Source organism: Triticum dicoccoides, chromosome 2B (genome assembly GCF_002162155.2).
Source record: "Triticum dicoccoides isolate Atlit2015 ecotype Zavitan chromosome 2B, WEW_v2.0, whole genome shotgun sequence".
NCBI lineage: Eukaryota > Viridiplantae > Streptophyta > Magnoliopsida > Poales > Poaceae > Triticum > Triticum dicoccoides.
The window spans coordinates 747,213,361-747,230,905 of NC_041383.1; the positions used below are offsets into that span (position 1 = coordinate 747,213,361).

At 43.0% G+C, this 17,545-nt stretch overlaps 1 protein-coding gene across 2 annotated transcripts; it reads left to right on the forward strand.

The window, feature by feature from the left end:
• The first annotated feature begins 3,390 nt into the window (after window positions 1-3,390).
• LOC119366041 (golgin candidate 2-like) lies at window positions 3,391-9,726 on the forward strand. Of its 2 annotated transcripts, XM_037631701.1 has the most exons (11): window positions 3,391-3,718; window positions 3,800-4,357; window positions 5,102-5,212; window positions 5,464-5,523; window positions 6,666-6,723; window positions 6,898-6,953; window positions 7,096-7,188; window positions 8,340-8,465; window positions 8,819-8,866; window positions 8,982-9,381; window positions 9,544-9,726. In XM_037631701.1, the coding sequence occupies exons 1-10, from the start codon at window positions 3,665-3,667 to the stop codon at window positions 9,342-9,344; spliced, it is 1,527 nt and encodes a 508-aa protein (XP_037487598.1). In that variant the 5' UTR covers window positions 3,391-3,664; the 3' UTR covers window positions 9,345-9,381; window positions 9,544-9,726. The 2 variants fall into 2 exon arrangements, with proteins under 2 accessions (XP_037487598.1, XP_037487597.1); XM_037631700.1 differs by having other exon boundaries at window positions 8,982-9,726.
• Window positions 9,727-17,545: the final 7,819 nt, after the last annotated feature.

Sequence of the window (17,545 nt, forward strand, 5' to 3'; positions counted from 1 at the left end):
CGATACACGTAGCAAATAAAAAGATATACATTTTTTTTAACTTAATAAACAGATATACTTCAACCTGGGCCGGGCTATACATGCACTATACAAGGAGGTGGGCCATCGGTAACGCGAATCGCGGCGCGGCCCAGGATCTACGTAACTTAACGCCCAAACTGACACTAAGGTGAGTCCCCCTCAAATCAGACAATGTTCTACTTCTGGTGCTTGTCGGATTCGTTTTATCCGAACCGAGTTGGTCCACAATGCGTCCTCATCTGCTATATAGGAAGCATCTGGCTGCCCTGATTGCACGCCAACATCAAGCACTAGCAAGTATCCCGAGCCAAGATGGGCAATCGTACAAGGAGAAAGATCGTCCCGTCCAGCAGCGCGCTGCCGGACGAGATCATGACGGAGGTGCTTCTGCGGCTGCCGATCAAGTCCCTGCTCCGCTTCCGCGCCGTGTGCCGCTCCTGGGCAGCGAACGTCTCCAGCGACGAGTTCTGCACGCTCCACGCGGCCAAGGCCGACCCCGACGCCGCGTCGGCTCCACCCAGGCTGCTCTTCGTCGCGCCCACCGCGGGATACAATTCCACGGCGGTCTATTCCTGCTCGCCGTCGGGCCCCAGCGCGGACGTGCTCCTCACCCTCGACGATGTGCGGGGCAACTTCGTCGGCCCGGTGGCCGCGCAGTGCCGGGGCCTCAGCCTCCTGTACGACGCCGTTCCGCCGGCCTACTACGTGCTCAACGCTGCCACCAGGGCGGTCACGCGGCTCCCTCCTTGCCCCGACGCGCCGAGATCCAGCGCCGGACTGGGGTTTGATCCGCGGACCGAGGAGTACAAGGTTGTCAGGCTGTTCACGCAGTCATGCTACGGCAAGCAGCTTAGGGACAGCAGGCTCCTTACCAAATGCGAGACATACACTCTTGGAGCTGGAGGCAGGTGCGGTGACCAGTGGACGCCTGCTGCCGGAGGAGTGCCGTCCTCCCGAGCTGCTCAAGCTGCCCTTGCAAATGCTGATCTCGACAAGCTGCCCCCGGTGTTCGTGGATGGTTTTCTCCACTGGCTTATGCTTCCGCTGGTTCAGAAAACCATGTCCACCATCATGTCCTTCTCCATCACAGAGGAGGCTTTCGGATGGGTCCAGCCGCCGCCCTTCATAACGTCTAGAAATTCACACTTGGTGGAGCTTGACGGCCACCTATGCATGGCCCGCGACCTTCGTGCTGATTCACCTAGCATACTGGAGATATGGAAGCTGCTGCGGGGCTCTACCTCTGGCGACTGGTCCCTGGATTATCGCATCGATTTGTCGGCGCAGACAACAAGAGAGGTTCTTATCGAGCTTGAAGCAATTCGTATTGAGCCTCAGGTTGTCAGAGTCCTTGGTGTTACGGGCAATGATAGGTCGGGGAAGAAGATCATCATCGGCACGGCGCAACACGAGGTGCATGCCTGGGATGCCACGTCCGGAACCACCGAAACCATTTTCTCGGTCGAGGATACAAACCTAGGCTATCAAGCCGAGTCTTCTTCCCTCCATCTCTGCTTATTCAAGGAAAGTCTTGCTCCGGTCCATAGAACAAATGAGGAGACGTCATGGTCATCTCCCGTGGGTAAGGCTGTCAAGGAGATCTTGCTCCGGCTCCCTGCTAAATCTGTCACACGGTTCAAAACTGTCTGCACCCAGTGGCGCAGACTTGTTGAGGGCGAGGTCTTTACGCGCTCATACTTGGAAACGCATAAGAAAATGGACAAGCAGGGTCCAAAGATCATGCTCGTGGGCAAGGGCACCCAACGGTCGCCCTTCCAGTTCACTCCGCTGAAGAAATGGCTTTCCGAGGGATCCAACTCTAGTGAAGGTGCAAGACTGGAGACCAAGGTGGTTTGCTCCAAGCCTTGCCATGGCTTGAACCTTGTAAGCACTGCAGAAGAAGACTATCTTTACAACCCTTGCACAGGTTACTGCTACAAGATCCCTTCCGACCCAGGGTCATCTGTGCGTACACCATGGGAAAGGCCCGATGATGGTTGTGCTGGTATACAACAAAACTCCGCCTTCTCAATAGGTAATAAGAACATTGGCTTGGGTTTCAGTCCGTTGAATCAGGAGCATATAGCTATAATCATTCGTTATAAGCATAAGGACTTAAGATCTCGCAATTATCGCTTGACATGCTCGGTATGGCAGCGATGTAGTTGGTACCAATATAGTATCTCCAACCCGCCACTTCCAGTGAATGACATGCCACCGGCCTATGTGGCGGGGGTATTTTACTGGATGAGCGATCCTTTGCTGGGTCCGATCAATGAACAGGTCATAGTGGCGTTTGACATTGCCAGAAATGAATATGACACCATCCCCTGCCCCTCACACATTGCAAGATGGTGCAGCAATGGCCGTAGGCATGGCCTTGTGACAGAGCTTCAGGGAACGTTGTGTGTTGTTCTTGCAGATTCGATGGAGGATGAGTTACAGATATGGAAGCAGGAGCGTGATCAGTGGGACAGAGCATACACCATATGTTTGAAAGCATGGCCCGACTACTCTCTTGTGTCGAATGTCGTGGTTCCGTTGTCCGTTGATTCCAAGGATGGCAGGATAATGTTGAGCACCGGAAGGAAGGTTGGTCTCTACGATCCAATTGGTAAAACACTTGAGAGGTTGTGCGCAGTAGACGGGATGCCTCGTTGCACCGGTAAAAGGAGGGAACTTCCTAGAGCTTCGGAAGGATTGCAACGACCAAGCAAAAGGCCACGCTCGGGCCACAACATACATGGATGCATGGAATCGGTAACGGGACAAGACATACTCCAGGCTTCCTCTTTGAAGAAATGCAGCAACAATATGTCTATGGAGAAGCTAAATGCAGAAATCCCTAGTGCAATTATGTCTGCAGTTCCGCTGTTATACGAGGAGAGCCTAACGAGTTATCCGCGTGTGCTCAAAAAGAGGTTGTTAGACTGATGTGGACATCCTATCAGAAAGGGAATGAAAGATATCATGTCATATCTAAGGGAATGAAGGCTACCATGTCATATCTATATTCAGACTAATAATGCTATGTGAAGTAATGATGAGTTGCCAACTTGTTATATACTGTATTCAGCTAAAGTGTATTGAAAGATAACCTTCACTAGGTGATTAAAGGGAACAAATGTTATCATTATTTGTATATCAAGGTTATGGTGAGGCCTCGACGACAGATGCAATAGGCGGAGGACAACCGGTTGGCCCATGGCCGATTAGCCGCTCACTCTGATAAGCATGCTGTCGGAGATGGCTCCGACGGTGGTGTGGCTTTGATGACAAGTGGGGTTGTTGAAAAGACCGAGCGTGAGTTAGTCATGCCTCGTAGTTTAGGGCATTGTGTGAAGTTTCTCGCCAAACAAAAATGATAGCATGGATTTTCACTTTGAGCAATTACCATGTGTTCCGGTATGTATGATAAAGTTCTTGTTTTTTGAAGGATGTATGATCAAGTTGCCAAAGTAGAAACTGTTGCACGATGAAATTCCCTATGAACAAACGTTTGGCCGGCCGGCTGTTTGACGCAATGGATCTGTGAGTCTGTCAGCAGCACGCACAACCAAACGCCCTTCGGTCGGCGGTTGCGCGGCCCGGCGATCCACCAACCCGCGCCGCCGCTCCAATCCGCGCGCGCCGGCGGGGCGCCATGGCCGGCTGGATCTCCTCCAAGCTCAAGGCCGCGGAAACCCTCCTCCACCAAGCAAGCGCCGCGCTCCCCCCTCTCGTTCGTCCTCACTACCCTCTCCAGCTCTTCTAACCATCCACTCGTCTTCTCCCACAGATCGACCAGCAGGCGGCGGAGTCGCTCGGCAAGTCCTCCTCCGCCTCCGACCTCACCGCCCTCCAGCAGCCCTCCTCCGCCGCGCTCCTCGACGCCCCCGCCCCGCGCAGGCCGCCGCCGGCGACCCCGCCTCCCTCCCTCGGCCTCCGCATCGCCGCCAGGCGCCACTCCCAGCCTCCCGCTCCGCCGCCCTCCGCGCCCCGCCGCTCCGCCTCCGCCGCGGCGGATCTCTCCGCGCAGGATCAGCCCGGTGCCGAGCCTGCCGTCGCGGTCGAGGCAAAGGCGGAGGGGGATCGGAGGGATCGGGAGGAGGCCGAGAAGGGAGTCCCGTCTGAGAGCGGGAGCGGGAGCGATGACGATTCCGATGGGTCCGGGAGCGACGATTCGGAGGAGGAGAGGCGGAGGGAGGAGGAGCGGAGCCGGCGGCGTGCCGAGCGGCTGGCGGCGATGGCGGCGCGAGCCATTGCAGAGAGGGAGGAGGCCGTGGCGAGGCTGGAGGGGGAGAAGACCAGCCTCGAGAAGCTGCTCGCCGTGCGTGAGAAGGAGCAAGCACAGGAGGTGGGTCTGCTTCAATCTTCGTGGCGATTTTAGGTTCTCTTGTGTAGTTTGAGAGATTGCTACTATGTCCTATGACTCAATGAGCGGATTGACAGAGAATGTTGTAAGCCTTAGCATTGATGTTCACTCTACTTGAGCCATTGACTGAATGCTTGAATTAGTACAGGAGTTCATGCATGTCATTAGGATCAGTTCAGGCAGTGTCTTGTACTGTAAGAAGCAATAACTAAGAAACCCAAACTAGGAAGCAGACATTTAACAAGAATGATACAATTTGACATTTGCCTGGCTATGCAATTTTGTGCTGATCTTAACAATGGCAGTAAGCAACCTGGGTATGGGCTTATCCTTGTTTCTAGATTGTGGTAAATAACCCGAATTCCAATTATGTTGATGGACTTTGCTCTTGCTATCAGCCTATCACTAGTCTGTTACTGCTCTGAGTTTTTAGCACTGATTTTGTTATGTGGTATGTTTCTCATGGGGCTTTTTAGCAAATATTGCTCATGGATAAAAAATTTGAGTGGTCTCAAACTGTCAGTTGAGAGTTGGCTAACTGATGCTTATTTCACGACAAATGCTGATTGCCTTCTCATGCTCTGTTCCCACAACTGTGTATTGTAAATTACGAGATTGGGTTGACAACTCAATTTCATACAATAAGTTGTCATGTGAGTTTGATTTCCAGAAAATGATATTTATTTATCATTATTCTTTTCCAACTATTTTCATGTTTAATTGCAGGCTTCAGAGTTGCAGTCTAGTATGATTGAAACCATGGAAGCTACCGAGATAGAGAAACAACGGCATCACAGCACTAGAATGGAAGCCCTTGTGCGGTTGGCTGAGCTTGAGGTGTGTGTCACCATGTTTAGAATGATGCATCTGTTCTTGCCCTGCTTTCAAACAAGCAACACAATATACCCCTTTTTACTTTCGTGGCAGAGAATATTATGTTCTCCCAGTGTCCTAAAAGTGTGTGTATTAGGCTTTATACTTGCTGTATATAAGATCCATATCTCTTACCACTTACAGCATGAATTGGGCATGTTAGTTCGTATAATCACTACAAGTCTTGACAATGTCTTTACCAAATATTTATGCAGGTTACAAATGCAGAGCTTGCAAAGTCACTTGCCAGGGAACAATGGAACCTGGAAGTTCAAGTATGTTTTATTTTCCTCTTCTACCTCATCTCTTTATGTCACTTGATTGTCTGTTGTTATTCATTTCCGATTCCTTTTAGTACCAAAAGTTTGTCTGTATGTACAAGCGCACTTCCTCTGTATATACTATATACAATTTTGCTGTGGACCACATTTTTTCTATGTTTGACCGAAACAGTCTACTGTATAACAAGAATATCAGAGTATATACTTGTGGTTCGGGGATCAGTCATAATTAACTATCAACTTACCTATGTATTATACTCCCTCCGTCCCAAAATAAGTGTCTCAAGCTTAGTACTACTATGTACTAAAGTTAGTACAAACTTGAGACACTTATTTTGGGACGGAGGGAGTAGTTGGTAACATTACGATAATATTCTAAAACATGCACGAAACGTGGGCAGAGCAAAGAACCGCCAAAATGTTAAGATTTGTGGATTTGTTTTCCCTATTTTTACTGTAGACCCCTTACGATAATATTCTAAAACATGCACGAAACGTGGGCAGAGCAAAGAACCGCCAAAATGTTAAGATTTGTGGATTTGTTTTCCCTATTTTTACTGTAGACCCCCCCACACAGTTTCATCATGAAGAAAAAAGGATATGAACTCGTGTATGGTATGCAGGGGTAAACCATATATACGAGTGCTAGTTAAACGTTAGCTTATTTGTTCTTCCCTTTTAGATTTGAAGGCACAGGCATTTGCTAGTGCCTATATCGTGCAGAATACATGGCCCAGTTTTTGGCATTTAGCAAGAAGGAAGAATGTATGTAGAAAGTCTTATTGTACGCTATGTGGGCCCAAACCGCATATAAGAGTGCCAGTTGAAGATTAGCTTATTTCATGCTTCTTTTTTGAATTTAGAGAATGCTGCCATTTGTTAGTGCTTGTATCGTGCAAAATTCAAGTCCCAATTCTGGATTGATTGTTTTCTAAAATGCTGCCATTAAGACGTAATTGGTGTTGGATTGGGATTGTCTAAAATGAGCATGCTCTACGTATTCATACACAAATATGATTAAGTGGCTAGTGGAAAATAGTTGCCATAACCCTGGTAGTAGAATTGGACGAGTAGTGGAATGCTACATCAATGTTGAGCAGAGTTTCAAATTTTGTTTTTCTTTCTGTTGTGAGTAGATTGATCAAGTGGCCCATCTCCGAGAGGAAGTTGACTTGAAGACTTTTGCTCAAGATAGTAAGTTAGCCATTCTTTGGCTTTCTGTTCATTTTGAGCTTTAAATGCTTTTGTTTCTGATTATCACGCCAGTTCGATATTATTAGCTTGACATTCTTTGCAGGAAGTTTCTCATTAGTAAATAGCACTAGTATTTCATATTCACTACATACTTCTTTATTTTTCAATGAGCAGAGTACAGGAGAAAGATAGCGAAGATACAGAAGACAAGTGCCCCTTTGGTTGATGAAGTATGCATTTGGATTGCCCTTGATGTTATTTGTCTTCTATTCTGTATGAAAGAAATGATGTTTGTTAAGCTATTCGATTTAAAATATTAGCTTAGGAAAGGCTTATCTTCTCCATTTGTAACTTCGTTGAGATCTTGTTTAGATAGAATCCTTGAGAAGGTTAAAGCTGGAAGACGAAATTATTGATGCAGAATACACCCAGACCTGTGATAGAATTGTCAGCTTGAAGGAGAAGGTATGTTCTCCGGGCTATAACTTGAAAATTGATGGTTCATTTATGTTACTTCGTATGTTGACCTAGGGACTCTGTCCACATATTGCTTTATGCAATAATTGTTCTTTACTTTAGCATAGTACTGCTCAGGATTCGTTCCAGTGGAGTGCCAACTTGCTAAATATTTTGAGATCCCATTGATCTGGTTTGAGACACATAGGTCAAAATAACTTTTATGTTTTTTTTTACCGTATACACGTTTCTTTTATGCTTTACGTCATCTCGGGTAAAGGGGCTGAAATAAATTATAACCACATATTAATAGCACATAGCTGTCTAACTTTTTTGTAGAATATTATTTGTGTATGTGCACCTTAGAGCATGCTATTCTTAGTACTATCCAGTGCTTACAGGCTGAGGGTATGTTTGGTTTGTGCCCCATCTTGCCCCACCAATTTTTTGGCATGACCAATGCAAGGGCATGGCCAAAATTTTGGCAAGTTGTTGTTGTTTGGATCATAGCCATTGTATCTTCCTAAATTTTGGCAAAATAGACTTCTGTTTGGTTTGCGACAGGGGTATAATGATTTATGTTGGTTCTAGGAAACATTTAAATGGATCGGTTATAATTGATGATCTGTACATTGATCAAAAGTTAATGGTTAGAAGGAGTCACCTTGAAAAAAAAATCGGCAAAACAATGAACGGGGTTCTTGCACTTGGGAACCTATAATCACGTGCAGCACCCGTGAATTGCTAATCCCATGCAGCAATACACGCGCTAATCCCATGCAGCAATACACGTGCCTGCTAATCAGCTGAGTTGTTACTGGAAATAAAAAACAAATATTATACTGCATGCACTACCCAGACACACGGAGAAACAGCGAAGCAACGTCGCCAATTTTTTGGCAAACCTTTTCGGCACCCTTGTTTCGCCCGTGTGTAACACGGAGGGGCTTGGGGCAAGCAGGGCGAGCCAATTTTTCGGCCCCGATCCAAACAACTGCCAAATAACGTTGGCTCGCCAATATTTTTGGTATGGCCAGCGTTGGTAGCTATCCAAACAGCCCCTGAGTGTCATCTGTTGAGTTTTTTTTTACTTTTTGTTTGCAGAAATTAGTTAAAATTTAATAATTGTCTGCATCGGGATTTCCTTTTTTTATCCATAGGCAAGGAAGATTGAAGAAAACATTGAGCTGACAAGAAGGGACATGGTGCAACCTACAGAGGTTGAAATTGAGCTCAAGAAGAGGCTTGATCAACTCACTGATCGGTTGATTCAGAAACAAATGCAGGTTAGCTCCTTGTATGTGCTGGTCCAGTGTTTGATTTCTGAATTATGATTGGAAACCTATTATATTTTATGGCATGCCTTGGGATTCCTGAATTGTGATTGGAAACGATTATATTTATAGCATTTCTTGGGACTTCAGCACCCTTTTTATTACAAATAGCTATTTGCGGAGGAAAATAATGCTCGACTAATTTTGCTTGGTTATAAATTTGTTAGCTAATGTAAATTGTAATGTCATTATCCAACTTGTCATTATCTTTCTAGATAGTGGATCTGTCAATCTTCCTTGAAACCATTGGTTGATGTATGCTTTGGTACACTATGTAATGTTGAGATTAAAATATTTTCTTTCAGGTCGAGTCCCTGTCTTCAGAGAAGTCAACTTTGGTACTGAGAATGGAGGTATGCACATGTAAACTGACCCACCATATTCAATTCATCATAGTTTGTAGATTCCCAGTCAATCTACTCAGTTAAAACCACACACAAGACAACTGACATCGTCCATCGTCTTCAGGCCGTTTCGAGGTCGCTCGACACCAACACCTCGTTGCTGGCATCCTCAAGCTCGTCGTCAAGGATAGACATCGAGGCCGGTACATGGCAAGAATCATATTTACCATATTCTTCCCCAAGGCTGCGTGACAGGATACGGACGGGGCAGCAGCATCTGGGATACGCGATACGGCAGCTCGACTCCATCTTCTCGGCCGGTCACATCTTCCTCCGGCGAAACCCGAAGGCGCAGGTCGGGGCTGCGGTGTACCTGGTGTGCCTCCACATATGGGTCATGTACATACTGTCGTCGCATCCCGCTGTGCCTGACACCCGCCCCGGCGCCACCTTTTCTCTGGAGTCGATCAACAAGACTAGCATTTAACCCTATGTGTTCTCTCTTTGTATTTCTTTGTTGTTGTGTAGTACTCCCTCCGTTCCTAAATATAAGTCTTTGTAGAGATTGCACTATGAACCACATACGAATGTATATAGATGCATTTTGAGTGTAGATTCACTCATTTTGCTCCGTATGTACTCCATAGTGAAATCTCTAAAAAGACTTACATTTAGGAACGGAGGAAGTACATCATAGATATAGACGTAGCCTATTGCTTGCCTATTGCTGCGCAGCGAGAAGCGAGGCACGTTACGACTTGTTGACAGATTACAGATGACATTACTGGTTTTGTGCTCGGTAGGTGAAGTGACCTGATGGATGGTTATACCAACTCAGATATGAACAACATGAATATTGCCTTAGAAGATGAATTGGCCTCCTAAGTGTGCAAAGATATTTTTAAGAAACTGACTTGAGTAAAAGAAAATAAAATATTCCCTCTATCTTGAATTACTTGTCGCAGAAATGGTTGTATATAGACGTATTTTAGTTATAGATACATCCATTACTATCCGTTTATGCGACAAGTAATTCGGGATGGAAGGAGTACATCAACAACAAAAGAAAAATTATTACTCTACAACAACAACAAAGCCTTTAGTCTCAAACAAGTTGGGTTGGGTGAAGTTGAAAGCATAAGATCTTGTAACCAATTCATGGTTCTGGCACATGGATTATTAACTTTCACGCACACATGTTCATGACTACACCATTCGTACCATAATATAAGAACAATTTTCAAGCTTATACATGTTCATGACTACACCATTCGTACCATAATATAAGAACAATTTTCAAGCTTATATTAGGGACAGATGGAGTAGTTCTTTTGCGATATTTCAGTCCTTAAGATCTCTCTTTAGAAACTCTTCCCATGTCAAGTTTGGTTGACCCCGATCTCTCTTGACATTATCAACACGCTTTAGCCGTCCGCTATGCATTGGAGCTTTGGAGGCCTGCACTGGATATGCCCAAATCCTCTCATACGATGTTGGACAAGGTTCTCTTCAACCTATTAAAAATCGGTTAAAAAACTTAATCGTGAACAGACAATGATGTTGAGGCCATATAGTGTTTTTATATAGGTATGAAGAGATACTGACGATCGAATCTCGGGCAGATAACATACCGATAGACAAAGGGAATAACGTATGTTGTCATAATGGTTTGACCGATAAAGATCTTCGTAGAATATGTAGGAGCCAATATGATTATCCAGATTCTGCTATTGGTTATTGACCGGAGAGGTGTCTTAGTCATGTCTACATAGTTCTCAAACCCGTAGGGTCCGCACACTTAACATTCGATGACAATTTTCCCTCAAAAAAAAACATTCGATGACAATTTAATATTATATGAGTTATGTGATTTGGTGACCGAATGTTGTTCGGAGTCCTGGATGAGACCACATACATGAAGAGGAGTCTCGAAATGTCTGAGAGGTAAAGATTGATATATAGGACGATGGTATTCGGACACCGAAAGCATTCCGGAAGGCATCGGGTGTTTATCGGAGTACCGGAGGGGTTATCGGACACCCCGGGGAAATATATGGGCCATATGGGCCATGACTGGAGAGCACACCAGCCCACAAGGGGTGGCGCTCCCGCCAATGGTAGGAGGCCGATTAGGAGAAGGAAAAGAGGGGGTTCGCCCCCCCTTCCTTCTCTCTTCCCCCTTCCCTGTTCTCTCCAGTGCTTCGATAAACGTGTGCAGAACTTGGAGTTGCTACGTTCGGTACTTGATCGGTCAGAGCTAGAAGAAGTTCGACTACATCAACAGTGTTGTCAAACGCTTCCGCTTACGGTCTATGAGGGTACGTAGAAACACTGTCCCCTCGTTGCTATGCATCTCTGATACATCTCCAACGTATCTATAAGTTTTGATTGTATGCTATTATATTATCATTCTTGGATGTTTTATAATCATTTTATAGTTATTTTATATCATTTTTTGGTACTAACCTATTGACATAGTGCCAAGTGCCAGTTGCTGTTTTTTGCATGTTTTTTTACATCGCAGAATATCAGTACCAAACGAAGTCCAAACGCAACGAAATTTCACGAAGAATTTTTATGGACCAGAAGGCACCTAATGGGCCAAAGCAGGACCTAAGGGGGGGGGGGTTGCTCCGAGGGGAGCACAACCCACCAGAGCGTGCATGGGGGCCCAGGCACGCCCAGGTGAGTTGTGCCCACCTCAGGTGCCCCTTAAACCGACTCTTTGCTCTATAAATACCCCAATATTCTAGAAACCCTAGGGGAGTCGACAGAATTTTATTCCAGTCGCCGCAGAGTTCAGAACCACAAGATCCAATCTAGACAACATCACGGAGGGGTTCACCACTTCCATTGGTGCCTCTCCGATGATGCTTGAGTAGTTCTTTGTAGACCTACGGGTTCGTAGTTAGTAGCTAGATGGCTTCCTCTCTCTCGTTTGATTATCAATACAATGGTCTCTTGGAGATCCATATGATGTAACTCTTTTGCGATGTGTTTGTTGGGATCCGATGAACTTTGAGTTTATGATCAGATCTATCTTTTTATCCATGAAAGTTATTTGAGTCTTCTTTGATCTCTTATATGCATGATTGCTTATAGCCTCATATTTCTTCTTTGATATTTGGGTTTTGTTTGGCCAACTTGATCTATTTATCTTGCAATGGGAAGAGGTGCTTTGTAGTGGATTCGATCTTACGATGCTTGATCTCAGTGACATAAGGGGAACTGACACGTATGTATTGTTGCTACTAAGGATAAAACGATGGGGTCTATTTCTACATAAATAGATTTTTTTCTACATCATGTCATCGTTCTTATTGCATCACTCTGTTTCTCCATGAACTTAATACACTAGATGCATGCTGGATAGCGGTCGATGTGTGGAGCAATAGTAGTAGATGCAGGCAGGAGTCAGTCTACTAATCTTGGACGTGATGCCTATGTAATAATCATTGCCTGGATATCGTCATGATTATTTGAAATTCTATCAATTGCCCAATAGTAATTTGTTCACCCACCGTTTGCTATTTTTCTCGAGAGAAGCCACTAGTGAAACCTACGGCCCTCGGGTCTCTTCTTAATATATTTTGCCTTTCCGATCTATTTTCCTTTGCTTTTATTTTCAGATCTATTAAACCAAAAATACAAAAAGACCTTGCTGCACTTTATCTTATTTGGCGTTCGATCTATCAATATTTACAACTCTCTCATGTCCGTTTGCCAATTTCTGGTGCCGTTGCCCGAAAGGGATTGACAACCCCTTTAATACGTCGGGTTACGAGTATTTGTTATTTGTGTGCAGGTGTTGTTTACGTAGTGTTGCTTGGTTCTCCTACTGGTTCGATAACCTTGGTCTCATCACTCAGGGAAATACCTACCGCTGCTGTGCTGCATCATCCCTTCCTCTTTGGTAAAATACCGACATAGCTTCAAGCCGCATCAAAAGGAATTTCTGGCGCCGTTATCGGGGAGGATCTTCAACATCCACCAGGTTCCTAATCACAAATCTCATCTCCTCGCAATTTACATTATTTGCCATTTGCCTCTTGTTTTCCTCTCCCCCACTTCACAAAAATTTGCCATTTTTATTCGCCTTCTTTTTCGTTCGCCATTTTCTTGTCAGATCTATCCTTTGCTTGCAATCATGAGTGATTTCGGTATTGCACCAACAGATGATGGTCTAACTCCTAAGATTGGACATACGGGCAATTTGGATGCTAAAACTTTTATCTTGGGGCAAGGGATTGTTATGGGAAAAGAACGTATCCAAGAATTTTTCAATTGTGTTGGGAATCTAAGTCTTGATGATGCCCCTATACTTAAAACTACTATATCTTATGCGGATGCTATCTCAGCACTAGTTCTAAAACTTGAAAGTAAATTTATCCGTACTCATCCTAGCTTGCAAAGATTGTTTCTTGAGCTTCCCGTTATAAAGAATCCTAGGGCTAAAAAATTAGCCACCCTTGTCCTAATGAACGAATTTGACTACATAATACGGAAAGCTAGGGAAATCTTTGATTTTTATGGTATGAATCGTGAAAAACCCGTGATAGATGAAATTCTTTACAATAGTGATTACGCGTTAAGGCATTTGCTTGGGGATAATAAAACCTTTGATGAGAATCTTAAAAAGGAGGTCCCCATTTTAGATATAATCCAACAAGTTTTCAATAATGTTAATCAATATCACTCTTGGATTGTTGCTGGAAATCAAAAGGGATATGACGAAAACCAACTTAGGAATGCTAAGGTTTCTATGGATAATATGTTTTATGTTGTCTTTACAAAACCTCATGACAAGAATATCCCTAAGGAAATTAAAAAGAAGGATGCCAATACTTAGATCCTTGCTTTATGCCTAGCTAGGGGCGTAAAACTATAGCCTTGTTGGGAGGCAAACCAATGATTAAATTTTATTTTTGTCTTTTTCTTTCTGTTCTTGAGTGTTTGCACAATTATGCTACTTTTATGATTGTGTTTTTCAAGTTTTAATTAGTGTATATGCCAAGTAAGACCTTTAGGATGGCTTACGGTGAGAGTTGATTTGATCTTGCTGAAAACAGAAACTTTTGACTCTAGTCCCAGAATTTCTAAAATTCACTAGAGCGTGATAAATCCCTGACATTTTTACAGTAGATTTATATATAAATTTCCTAGGTTGTCCTAATTTTTCAGAATTTTTAGAGTGACAGAAGTATTCTAAGTTTTCAGATTGCTACAGAATGTTCTATTTTTGACAGATTCTGTTTTCTTTGCGTTGTGTGCTTTTTTGATGATTCTATGGATTTCTTTGATGAGTTTTTTCCATAGAAAAGTTGGAATACAGTAGATATAATGCAAAAATAAAATATGAATGGGTTTGCAACAGTACTTAAAGTAGTGATTTTCTTTCTTATACTAACGGATCACACGAAGGTTTTGTTGAGTTTTGTATGGTTGAAGTTTTCAAGTTTTGGGTGATTTTACGATGGATGAAGGAATAAGGAGTAAGAAGAGCTGAAGCTTGGGGATGCCCATGGCATCCCAAGCTATTATCCAAAGAGAAGCAAGCAACTAAGCTTGGGGATGCCCTGAATGGCATCCCCTCTTTCTTCTAACGACCATCGGTATTTTACTCGTAGCTATATTTTTATTCGTCACATACTATGAGTTTTGCTTGGAGCGTCTTGTATGATATGAGTCTTTGCTTGTTTTGCTTTGTGTTTTAAGTCATCAATCCTTTCTGGACACACCTATTTTAGAGAGCCAAAAATATGCCATAACTTGTTAGAATTGCTCTCTATGCTTCACTTAAACTTTTATGAGCTATGGATTTGCTCTTGTGCTTCACTTATATCTTTTTAAGCACGGTGTGCTTAGTTATTTTTAAAGAAATGCTCTCTTGCTTCACTTAGATTTATTTGAGAGTTAGTATTTTTTTTATAAATTCTCTCTTGCTTCACTTAAATTAATTTGAGAGAAATAAATATTATGCTCATGATCTTCACTTATATTTGTTTGAGCTTGTCAAAAGCAACACATGAAAATTAGTCCCAAAGTGATAGATATACAAGGAGGATATAATAAAAACTTTCATGAAGATCATTGGACAAAATAAACTTGATTCCTTGTAATAGTTTTGAGATATGATGATGTGATATGTGAGTCATGTTGATGAGTACACTATAAGAAATATGTCAACTAGTGACCTTTTGTCAGTGACCCTGGAAGAATTGGTCATAGATCTATGACCATTTCAGACCAATTGGTCAAAAGCTATTCGAGGGGCTCCAAACCCTAAACCATTGCGACCATTTTGGTCAGAAAGGTCGTAATTTCCTTACACGAAAAGGTCACAAAGCAAACAGTGCTAGTCCGTTGCCTTATTTCTAGTTGTTAATGACCAATATAGATGGTCATAGCCTTGTAGATTGTGGTGGGTTGTGATGACTAGGCGCCATCTCATCAGTTTTGCCTATGTGTCATGTCCATGTGGCGGTTTTTGCCCTAGGTTGTGAAGCAACCTATATTTCTGTTATTCCCCAAATTCCCAAAAAAATCTCATAAATTCTTTGGGTCATATCTTCGTCAAATATGTAAAAACCTTCCTTGCCTAGTTCAAGAATAATTCAAAAATATTCATTTTCCTATTCTGATCAGAGCAGCACTTTGTGAAGGAAGTACCACTTTGGCATGTCCAAATGGTATCCATTTTCTACAGTGCTTTCCTATGCCCAAATAACCATCCTCCACCAAATGCCAGCTCAATCCATTCATTATTTTGAGCCCAGTTTCAACATTCGTATTTATGTCTAGTATGGTAGTTTGTAAAGCAAGTACCACCTAGGCTCCTCCTTTTGAGGTGAAAATTTGTGAAGACGGTCTTCTTAGTAACTGATCATACTCAGCCAAAACTCACGCCCATTAGCCATGTGCATTTCCCGTACCACAAATCAAACACTTGGCTGTTAATTCATGTTTGAGCATCGATCGGTCTCCTCGTGAGAATCTTATATTGTGATTTTCTTCCTAGCACCTACCTGGGGAGTGGCCAACCCACTAGACATGCCTAGGCCACCCAGAACACATGGCAACACCACGGTCACGCGGTGACCACGCGGCGGGCATGCGAGCTTACGCGCTCTAGAGTTGGGGCCCTCGGCCACCGTCCAAACCTCGATGTCTCGCCATCAAACCATGTACTTCTGATTAAATAGATACTTATTTACCTAGAAATGATTTTTGGAAAAAATAAAGAGCAAACTATGAGGCAGCTGCAGTTCAAATTTGACCCGCTTCCAACTGAATCGACGGGAATTTGTCTTTTTCACCAGAGGTGGATCAAAAATTTTGACACCCAACCATTTTTTCAATTGTGCATTATATATGGCCTAGTATTTTATAAAATTGATTAGGTCCAATTTTGCAACAATTATCTGGTAGTTCCTTCACAAAAAACCCTCCTTTTGGGCACTCAGAAAATGAAAAATGAATTTTCTGTGCAAAGAAAATGAAAACTTCCTTAGGCAACATTGTTTGGAATTCCAAGATGCACCCTTGTGCACAATATGAGACCATTTGAACAAACTATGCCATGAATCTGGCCATAAGATTGATCATTTGGCTTGAAAGCCATGAATCTTCACGCTTGATAGCTCATTTCTGAGAACACTTTTTTAAAATAATTACCGTATTACAAGTTTATTATTTTTCCTGGAAACTTGGTCACATATAATGACACAATGCGAAGGTTTTCCAATTTTTTGATTTTTTTTTGAATTTTTTATGCCCGTTTCACAATGCGGTCAAAATAGCGGGCTTGACCGTTCCTAGCTAGTGGTTGAATCTTGGATTTTTTTGGTGTTTCTATGATTAAATAGATACTTATGTACCTAGAAATGATTTTTGGAAAAAATAAAGAGCAAACTATGAGGCAGCTACAGTTCAAATTTGACCCGTTTCCAGCTGAATCGACGACTATTTAGCTTTTTCACCGGAGGTGGATCGAAACTTTTTTCACCCAACCATTTTGTCAATTGTGCATTATATATGGCATAGTATTTTATAAAATTGATTAGATCCAATTTTGCAACAATTATTTGGTAGCTCCTTCACAAAAAAACCTCCTTTTGGGCACTCGGAAAATGAAAAATGAATTTTCCGTGCAAAGAAAATGAAAACTTCCTTAGGCAACATTGTTTGGAATTCCAAGATGCACCCTTGTGCACAATATGAGATCATTTGAACAAACTATGCCATGAATGTGGCCATAAGATTGATCATTTGGCTTGAAAGCCATGAATCTTCACGCTTGATAGCTCATTTCTGAGAACACTTTTTAAAATAATTACCGTATTACAAGTTTATTATTTTTCCTGGAAACTTGGTCACATATAATGACACAATGCGAAGGTTTTCCAATTTTTTGGTTTTTTTTGAATTTTTTATGCCCGTTTCAAAATGCGGTCAAAACGGCGGGCTTGACCGTTCCTAGCTAGTGGTTGAATCTTGGAATTTTTTTGGTGTTTCTATGATTAAATAGATACTTATTTACCTAGAAATGATTTTTGGAAAAAATAAAGAGCAAACTATGAGGCAGCTACAGTTCAAATTTGACCCGCTTCCACCTGAATCGACGGGAATTTGTCTTTTTCACCAGAGGTGGATCGAAACTTTTTTCACCCAACCATTTTGTCAATTGTG

Bases quoted from the DNA above. Each gene is read 5' to 3' on its own strand.
- LOC119366041 (XM_037631700.1), top strand. From the start codon at position 3,665: ATGGCCGGCTGGATCTCCTCCAAGCTCAAGGCCGCGGAAACCCTCCTC. The intron at 5,524-6,665 runs GTATGTTTTATT...TGTTGTGAGTAG, and splicing joins AATGGAACCTGGAAGTTCAA to ATTGATCAAGTGGCCCATCT. The intron at 8,867-8,981 runs GTATGCACATGT...CATCGTCTTCAG, and splicing joins CTTTGGTACTGAGAATGGAG to GCCGTTTCGAGGTCGCTCGA.